This window comes from Neoarius graeffei, chromosome 22, assembly GCF_027579695.1.
Source record: "Neoarius graeffei isolate fNeoGra1 chromosome 22, fNeoGra1.pri, whole genome shotgun sequence".
Taxonomy (NCBI): domain Eukaryota; kingdom Metazoa; phylum Chordata; class Actinopteri; order Siluriformes; family Ariidae; genus Neoarius; species Neoarius graeffei.
In genome coordinates this window covers 425536-435663 of record NC_083590.1, presented here as the reverse complement: position 1 = coordinate 435663, position 10128 = coordinate 425536, and the positions used below count along the sequence as shown (strand labels likewise).

Here is a 10128-nt window from a genome sequence, read left to right as displayed (position 1 = left end):
GATAGAGTCCCCTATAACCAGAGCTCTTTCAGGTTTCTCAGTGGGTGCATCACTAAGGAGAGCAAACCTGTTCGACACGTGACGCGGAGAGGAGTGGTGCTCCCGTGGACGAGCCTCAGCAGTAGCTTTGGCTCTACGCTTATGCCGCCGAGCCGTCACCCATTCACCCCGCTGTAAGGGCTCTAATGCCGGAGTTGGGGGATTACTAACTCCACCTAGGGCGTCCAGACTTTCCCTAACAGAAACTACACTGTTCTCACGCTCACTAACCTGCTCTAAAGCCTGGACACATGCTTCTAGCACTGTAATCTTCTCCGTCAGAGAGCTAACTAATCTGCACTTATCACAAATAAAGCTAATAAAGCTATCACTAGCGACAGAGGAAGAATGACTAAACATCCTGCACTCAGCACACTGAACAGGCTGAAGGTGTGCCATGATGAAAAGATTCATGTACCTTAAATGAAGATCTATTGATATTAAAGCAGATCAGATGTGGATGACCTCCACTTGTGGACTTTACACAGGAGGAGAGAAAAAGAAAGCTTCCGGTCTCGGCGTTCTTCCGAAAAAAGAAAGAGAAAAAAAACGGGGAAAAAAACGGAAAAAGGAAAGGGAAAGTGAAAAGTACAAAAATGAAAGAGACAGTACAATAAAAATGAAGAGGATACTGGAAATTTATTTGTAGAAAAAAAGTTAAAAAAGGAAATCCACCATGATTCAGTCAGATTCACAAACACCAGTCATGTTCATGGAAAGATCTGAACAGCTGAAGAATCATCATTAACTGTATTCAGAAAAAGAAAAACAATGAAAATGTACCAAAATAATGTGTCACAAAGGCCACTGGGACGTGTCCAGTTTATTTCTGAGTTTGGGATCTCCGACCTCCTGACCGATGCCTGATATTAGGTTCAGGGATCAAGGCCCTTGACTCTGAATTGTCATCATCAAAGGGCATGTGACCTAAATCCAGTGATTCACATCCACCTTCACCATCTGGTGCTCTCTCTCTATCCATGTTTTCACTTCTCTGATTATTTTGTTCTGCATTTCTATGTGAAGCCAATTTAACACCAACACCAAATCCTGCACCAGTACCAGTGAGTGCACCAATGCCTGCACCAATGCCTGCACCAATGCCTGCACCTATAGGACCTCCAACAACACCACCCACTGCAGCTCCTATTACAGTTCCAGATGCAATTCCACTTCCACTTCCAATAGCAGCAGCAGTAAGCAAATAACACTTGTTGTTTTTGAAAAACTCTTTAAAACCATTACCCCCTCTCTCTTCCTCTCTCCTGTGTCTTGCTGCATCCTTATAGATCTCATTGGAGTAACAGGTTCCTCCATTGCACTCCACCATTCTGTCTATCTTCTGCAGTAGCTCCCTGACCTGCTCTCTGTTTCTCGGGTTTTCATTATTAAAGACGTGATATCCACCTCCACACTGCTCAACTAGTGTCCCGAGTGAGCTGTTCTCCTGAATCATCTGATCCACAGACATCTCCTTTAACGAGTCTCCATGAGTGAAGAGAATCATTGTGTATTTTTTCATCTCTTTTCCAAAAATCTGCTCTAATTTCTCTACAACATTTTCCTCCTGTTCAGTGAATCTGATATTAATGGGCTGGACATAAAGGAAGGCGTGAGGTCCTGGACTGGACTCATAAATACTCCTCCCTAGCTCTTCAGCTAACTCCTCATGGGATTGTGTTGTGTTAAATAACCCTGGTGTGTCGATCACAGATACATTCCTCCCTAAAACCACTCCACACTGAATCTCAGACTGGGATGTTACTGAGGATGGACTGAGCTCAGATCTGAATCTCTTCTGTCTCAGGATGGTGTTTCCTGTAGCGCTCTTCCCAACACCAGTCTTCCCCACCAAAATGATTCTCCTGTGAAGAGAATCTTCTTCAGGGTCTGGTCGTAGATTTATCTCTGTAGCTGAATATGGATTTAAAAAAGAAGATGAAGATCAGTGCAGTTTTACTGTACATTTCATTACATTCATTCCACTTCTGTACACCTTTGGTGCTCAGCACAGTGGGGGTTTTAGAAGAACATAATAGATATTAAATTACTACATTAAATGTTTAAATTACTGTATGAAATGCTTACAGAGTAAATATACTTACAGATGATTCGTGCAGTCTTTTTTATCTTCTTAATTAACATCTGGACTTGATTTGGACTTTGCGAGATGTTATCAAAGACATGATATTTGTTCTGAAATCTCTGCACCAGTTTCTCCAGTTCTTCTGTATCTTCTATAAACTGCTGTATAGTGAGATCTCCTCTCTCCAGCTCGTCTCCTCCGGTGAAGAGGATCCACGTGTTTTGGACGAGTCTTTCTGGTATAAACTCCTCGATCAGATCAACAGCTTCTTTATCTTCTCGTGTAAATCTGTCGATTTTCATCACGAACAGAATCACGGTGCAGGTTGTTTCATCTTCCTGGAGCAGATGCTGCCATTTATCTAAAACATTTTCATTGCTTATTGCTTTATGAAAGAGTCCTGGGGTGTCGTAGACATCAAGAGTCATTTCATTAAAGGTCACACTCTCCATCTGAACATCCTGAGTGACGGATTTAAATGTCTTCTTGGAAATGAATTTTTTTTCCCCCAGTAGAGTGTTTCCTGAAGCACTTTTTCCTGATCTGGATTTTCCAAGTAGAATAACTTTATAATGTAGATGATGAGGGTTGTTTGTAGTTGAAGCCATTTTTCTCTTCTTGTGAGTTGAGCTAAAGGGGGGGGGGGGGGGGGAGTCTGCATTTAATGGATATTCAGTACAAATGTAACACCTTTATGTTTTAGTTAAATTACTCTGTGATGGAATAAATATTTCTCATAAGAAAATTCATATTTTTGCTTATTTTATCAAGTGCCAGCTTTGAGGGTGGTTTGAAATAAATTAAAAAGTCCACTACATCTCTATCAGTATCCACAAGACTGACAGTGCAGAGATTATAAAGCTGTTTTATTCTTCTTTGTTGTTCGTGTATGGTTTATCCACAATATCTTTGTGAGCTCTGTAACAGTTGTGAACTTTCTTCTTACACGGGTGGATCGTGTGTGTGTGTGTGTGTGTGTGTGTGTGTGTTTCTGTGCATGAGCCTAGGTAGTACTGAAAACTGACAAAGTAAAAATGCACCTTCAATTTCAACATCTGTGTCCAGTTCTTCATTACCCAGACCCTCCAGGATTTCGCGATGTTGCGATTCGCAAATTCAACGCAAATTCAACCAATCCCCGCGAATTCAGGGCGGTGTTGCAATTATATCCAATCACCGCAACTTTCCCGCAAATTTGACCAATCGTTGGCATAGGGTGACCACCTGTCCCGCATAGCGCGTGCGCGTACAGCATTTGAAGCCGAATTTATGCGTCCCGCAAATTCAGAACGTGTCCCGCATAATCGATGCTTGCTGAGGGGGGTGTCGCTCTCCCCGGGCCACCCAGGCAGCCAAACGAATATTACTTGACATTTCAGCACACCACCGTCGCCACTATAGACTGTAGAACAAAACCACACACACACACCCCTCATAACTGACTGGTTGTTGTCAACTTTTTGTTGTTGCCATGACACCGCACTCACGTGCACAGACAGTGACGAGGGACGCAGGTGCAACGCATGCATTGCTTTCATATTAAAAAATGGAGAAAGGTACCGGGGAGATGGCAGGTGAGGCACCGTCACCTCCAGTTAAAAAGAGAAGGTGTATGTACAGGAAAGAGTGGGGAAATGAATATTTGTGGCTGAAAGGGGTTGAGGGGGATACCGAGAGGGCTTTTTGTGACCTTTGCAAAACATCCTCAATCGGACATGCATGCACGGATCTTAGTTCCATGGCGGGGAATACGATGTGAAACGACACAGGCTCGCGGAGACTCACAAGAAACGTGTGCAACAGAAAGAAACGTCTAAATCTATGGATGCTTTCCTCCGACCTAAAAACGACTCTCTAGCTGACAAAGTGACTGCGGTTGTGAGTTAAGAGACTTTTTTTCTACTGTTTCTGTGGTGCTGAGCCACTACAATTCCTGTTAATCCACTGAAAACTAAATGGAGACTTGTCACTATTCCTGCTGTACTGATGCACTGCAAAGCCTCAGATTCAATATTATATTATGACTGATTTAAAGCATAGTTCGAATTACGTGGGAGCCAATGGGAGCTGAGCTCCCATGAAAGAAGCAAACTTAATTTTCTGTGGAAGTCTCTCAAATACGTCATATATCACCATAATAAGCTTGAATAGCCTATATCACCATATAAATATAAATAAAACTCGTTTCATTTCCGATCACCATGCAGCCATAACTTTGTATTGAACGTGTTATTAAACCGCAACATGTACGGCTGTACTTCACCACCACACCACTATGCGCGCAAACTGAAATTTGCAGCCTGCGAAATCGAATGTGAAGTTAAGTCCGAAGAAGACTTGTCCTCTGGCTCACAACGATCTTCCTTTGTTTAACAATACACACACACACACAATATATATATATAATTTGTTTAAATATATATATATATATATATATATATATATATATATATATATATATATATGCGCAACACCGTGTGCGTGCGTGCATGCGCGCGCCTGTGTGTGAAAGCTGTGCACTGCAGTGCGCAAAAGTGCGCTGGTCCAGGAGAGCGAGTATGCATTGCTTTTTTTTTTTTAATAGAGACCCCCATAGGGTCAAATTTATAATTCGAACCCTGATTTAAAGTGAATAAATTGTAATGGAAAATAAATAAAATTGAGTAGCTTCAGTAAATCATAAGTGGAAGTGTATCTGTCAAGTCACTGAATGGTCAAAATATTATGAATGTTTATTTAAAAAAAACCACATTTGGTGGCCTGTTCATGACCATACATTACCAATAACAGCAGAATAGGATATTATTGATATACCATGTAAGGTAGTATGTGCTAGAAATGGGTAAACCACTATCTGTGAGTCTTCCAGTGGCCGGCGTGGCGCAGTGGGGGCGGCGTCCCACATTGTCCCTCAAAAACATACCCCTTGTCCCCCCTTGGGCTTATGAGCAGATGGTCACCCTACGTTGGCATCGTCTTGAGGTGATGACAAACTACCTTCCGCCTTACTTCCGTGTATATGTTCAAGAGAAGCAGCAAGTGCACAGTGTTGCCAGATTGGGCGGGTTTAAGTGCATTTTGGCGGGTTTTGAACATATTTTGGGCTGGAAAACGTCAGCAGTATCTGGCAACACTGCATGTGTGAGTCAGTGTTTATATGGGCTTAAATTCTGTTACTGAAAGTGTATGTTTACAGTGAAGGACTGTGTGTACTTTACATTATTTTTTTACTTAATACAAGAAATTAATGGATGCCAACATTTTTGCCAAAATGGTATTTTATTTTCCATTGTTTAGGCAGCTTCAGCATCATACTGTGAGATTCTGTTCAAATTGTTTTTTTTTTCTTCTATGAAGCCTGAGCCATTTATTTTATTAGTTTATAATTATTGTTTAATTTAGTCTTCAGGATAGACTGCCTGCACACAGTACTAGTATCAGGGCTTGAAGTGGGCCGGAATGCACCGGAACTGCATTCCTGCACTTCTTTATTTTCGCCATGCATTCCTGCACTTATAGCGTGCGGCGCATTTTTATAACGAGGAGGGCAAAAAGGGTATTAACGGTCAATGTAGTTTGGTCCCCTGTTGTATGGCGATTGTGAGGACCGATCATGCTAGCGTGGTTGAATAGATCAAAAAGAAAGCGAGATGACAGCCCAGACTCGCAAAAAGACGAGCGTGAGAACTCTGCAGCCTGCTCAAGTGCTGGGGGGTAAGTGTTGGGGGTGAGTCTGAAGGTGATTTACCTGAAGTAAATCCAATTTTGGAGCCTTTTTTAAGTAAGTCTATAATTCACCCCACATTGAAATGCAAATAAGTGAAGTAGTATTTCATCATTTTATTTCTTGCAAGTGGAAATAATTTCCAATAAAATAACTTCTCCAACAGTGCCAACTCTTGGGCATTTTGCCATACATTGCAACATAGCCACACCAGCCTGTGGCTGACTAAAATCCATTGTCTTTTCTTTTGGTTATTATGTGTACTCAGGTGGAGAACATGCCAGAGCCCTCTGGGAAATGGAGCATCTCTTGACCTGTTGACTGGACATGCCCCATACCAAATGTGCACAGTAGAAAAAAAGAAAAAAAAAAAAAGAAACTACCACTGCTGCCTATGTAGTGCCCTATTTATACAAATAGGAGTCATTCAGGATTCAGCCATGACACGGAGCAAAAACATGGCTGAATCCTGAATGACTCCTATTTGTATAAATAGGGCACTACATAGGCAGCAGTGGTAGTTTCTTTTTCCCTGACATGGAAGCGCACTTGTATACTGAGGAGGAAAGCAATTTGCATTACAGCCGTGAAGCAGCTCGGCTCAGCTTTCCCTTTCGGGCGCTCTCGTTTTCTGTTAGAATTTGGTAAAGAAAAAAAATAATAAATATTATTTACCAGCTTACCGGGTCCATGAACATAAATCTGACAGCTAACAAGGTCGGGATATAAACGAATCGAATACAAACCACCCGCCGGGACTCCTACTTATGCGGCTCCAGCTTATCCTTGAAGCTGGAGCCGCAGCTGGATGAAGCCGGCAGCGCGCAGTGATAAGAAGGGAGAGAAAATAGTGCCAAGCGATTTCGAGGTCTGACTTTTTATTTGCTAACGGTTTTGTGATGCAAATATATCACTCTTTTGAACACATACTGTTTTGAGACGAAAAACGTTTTACTTTCGTGACCCCAACAAACTTGCCGGACTACTTTCGTCTGGACCAAAACTGGACAAGAACTGGACTCACAGGATGCTGTCAGGGGTAAGTCAGTGTGTTTGCACGACACTATTGATGGGGATGCCATACAGATTCATGTCAAAAATCCCGAACTATCCCTTTAAAGTAATGTTGTGATGACTTGTTTTTATTAGTTTAAACTTAAAATGATGCAATGTTTTCTGTTGTTCTTAAGGTTATCAACCTAATCAAGCCCTAATCAACCCCTTCATCACCTTTGAACTTCAATAAAAAACAAAAAAAAGGGGGAAAACTGAGTGTTCCTTGTGTGACCAAAGCTCTTTTGAAGTTGGGGCACAAAACTGGGGAAAATCATACACAACTTGACAATATGGTTGTGGTTCTTAGTTCTGATTTGTTTTTACTCCAGCTGTCTACAAACTAAGACACTTCGTTCATATCTCAGAGAGTCATTGTGAAAACACATCTGTTCAAACAACAAATACTGTAGCACAACAACAGATGAAAAGAGTAGAGCATTGTCCTTATGAGCCAAGTTTTGCAAAATGCGTGAAGGCAATGCAAAAACTGTTAAGTTTTCAATTAAAAAAATTGATCTTGATTTGAACTTATTTGAATGACCGGGATGGCATTGTCAGAAAATCAGGGTTCCTGCACTTCTTTTTTTCCACTTCAAGCACTGACTAGTATCAATAGTTTTTTTTCTTACATGAAAGCTGAGCCATTTATATTATATTTTAAGGTAACTTCATGTTGTGCTGTGAGGTTCTCTGCACTTTAACTTTTGAACCAACAGGTGCATTTGGATAAGTAAAGCCTATTTTTCTGCATTTTTGTAGTCCTGGTAATCTTTTATATTGGTAAAGTTGTTTATAGGACCATTTCTCAGTGTCTGTTTTTTTAATCAATAGTTTTTCAGTAATGACTTAATATTTAACATATCACTCAATTTTAATCACAAAAAGAGAAAATCGCAACAGTTTCTCGCAACTTTCACTTCCTCCTGCAATGTAATCGGAACAAAAACCTAAAAAACACCGCAACTTTCATCGCAATTTTTTGGAAAACCCCCGCAACATCAGACATTTTAGCCCGCAACAATCACAAAAAAGGCCCTCGGAATCCAGGGGGGACTGATTACCCACTCTGACAAGTTGTTACACTGGTGCTGAATTCCTTCTTACACAGCTGGATAGTGTGTGTGTGTGTGTTCTGTCCCAAAGCTACTGGTTTTCACTCCTCTAAACAGTCTGTAAAATTGCACTGAAGGGAGAAATGAGAAACTCTCCCAATAAACTTGTTATAATGTGATACTGATCTGTTTTTCTTTTTCTGGCGTCGCAGCAGCAGCAGCACACTTCCACACTCCACCCTGCTATCAGCACACACACTGTACACAGACTCAACTGACACCATTTGGAGGTTTAAAGTGAAATGTAATGATACTGAAATGTAAACAGCCAGGTAAATGATATTAATGTGTAAATCCTGCACAGAAATGGAGATTAAAGTATTTATTGAACTCTACAGAGTGTTGTGTAGGAAAATCCACTCACCTGTTAGTGAAGTGTAACTCACTCAGAGACACGACGATAATGAAAGTGAGACTGTGCTTTTATCCTCCATCACTGTTCAGACTCGGGGGAAGGGCGTGTCATGTCTCGTGTAGGTGTAATATACTGCACTCTAAAAAATAACTCAAGGACCCAGTAAATGTGACAATAATATATAGGTATGCATGCTTAATACAATTGCTGAATATAATTATGATGTGTATTTGATTTGACTTCATCAAAATTAATTAGTAGAACTCCAACAGCAATCTTTGTGTGAAATATACATATGTAAATTAAGTTTATTTCTTTAAAATAAATTAGTATTTGACTGACAGATTACATGGTTTAAATATTTGTAATATTTATTGTTTGTGTCAACAAAATTTGAGAATACACTACAAATAGCAATTAGTTTTAATAAGTGCAATTATTATAGAATTCAACTCAATTGTATTTGAGATGTAACTTAGCAACTTAAAAAAAATTAAGTAAACAGAGCGGAACTAACTACGTGACGTCATTTCCTAACGGTTCTGGGACAGATGTGAAAAAGACGTTGGCTGGCTTGGCGGGCGTGACGGACTGAATTTGAACCTGACTCGACCGTAAGTAGCCAATTTTTAATTTCTCATAAGCCTCCTTAGTTAAAGAAGCCAGACATGAGCATGAAATATCAGTTGATAAACATTACTATCGCGACGAAGCCATTCATTGCCATGTATTACACTATTTTAAGTTAGTCATAGGCTTCCTTGACACATTGTGTAGCTCGAACATTTAATGTGTGTAATGCAACATGCTGTTGTACATTTTAAGGTGGAGGCAGGTTTGGGATTAAAATCTAAAACTTTTCTCCCTGCCAGCTGCCAAGTTAGCCATAGCAACCGTTAGCATTTACAACCGTAGCAAAAATGCTTCACAGACTAGCTTTGCAGGTTTTGGACTGCGTTTTCTAAAGGTGCCGGGCTTCCCTGACCCAACTCGACACGGCTGCCTTTTCGGCTGCTCTAAATGCCGACCGAGTCCTCTCCCAGGGACCGAACTGCCGGACTCTGGTCCACCTGGACAAGGTGGTCTCGGTCAAAGAAGGCACACCGCTTCATTTCCTGTTTTGGTAGCTTCGCGCATTCGCACAGGGTTTTGTTGACAGGTTTTAGTCCGCTTGAATTTGGCCTTTGTAAACGCAAACTATCCTGCATGAATTCTCGTAGCTAGTGCGGACTATGTGGTGTGGACACGACCTCCTCCCTCACTGCTGTGAGACGTCTCAGCTCTCGGCTCTTTCTCTGTTTCTAATTTCATATGCATGGAATGAATGGAAGGTGAACAATATTTCTAAAGTAGAAAGAATACAATAAAAGTGAGTTATAAGTAATTAAGATTAAACATGAGCAAGGAAATGGCAAAGATAAGTTGCCACATGTGCTTGTGTTTGTTTACTGTCATTATCTCTCTTGTACCTGAACATCACAGGCTGGGCTCTGTTTTAATTTCCTATGCAGGTCTCCTGTCTCACTCACTGGAGCGACAGTGTGTGTATCTCTAGAAGCCTTATTTTAAAAGTTCACAGGAAAAAGGAGATTTTGCATATCAACTAAAGAATTAACTATCTAAGCCAAGCCTGGTTTGTATTCAGTGAAATATAAAAGCATGCAATTCAGTGACTTGTGTGTTAGGTTGTCATGAAACAAAATGCCATAAGTTTTATCATGCATTCAATATATTTTCAAAATTTGCTTTTCAGCAT

At 40.7% G+C, this 10128-nt stretch overlaps 1 protein-coding gene across 1 annotated transcript; it reads right to left on the bottom strand.

Moving 5' to 3' along the window:
- Positions 1 to 861: 861 nt before the first annotated feature.
- LOC132870474 (GTPase IMAP family member 8-like) lies at positions 862 to 8457 on the bottom strand. The gene is made up of 3 exons (XM_060904115.1): positions 8382 to 8457; positions 2145 to 2755; positions 862 to 1953 (listed from the first exon to the last, which is right to left on the bottom strand). The coding sequence occupies exons 2-3, from the start codon at positions 2731 to 2733 to the stop codon at positions 863 to 865; spliced, it is 1680 nt and encodes a 559-aa protein (XP_060760098.1). The 5' UTR covers positions 2734 to 2755; positions 8382 to 8457; the 3' UTR covers position 862.
- Positions 8458 to 10128: the final 1671 nt, after the last annotated feature.

Excerpts from the sequence above, each read along its gene's own strand:
- LOC132870474 (XM_060904115.1), bottom strand. The coding sequence starts at position 2,733 with ATGGCTTCAACTACAAACAACCCTCATCATCTACATTATAAAGTTATT. Across the intron at positions 1,954-2,144 it reads AAAGACTGCACGAATCATCT|CTACAGAGATAAATCTACGA; the intron begins GTAAGTATATTT and ends ATCCATATTCAG.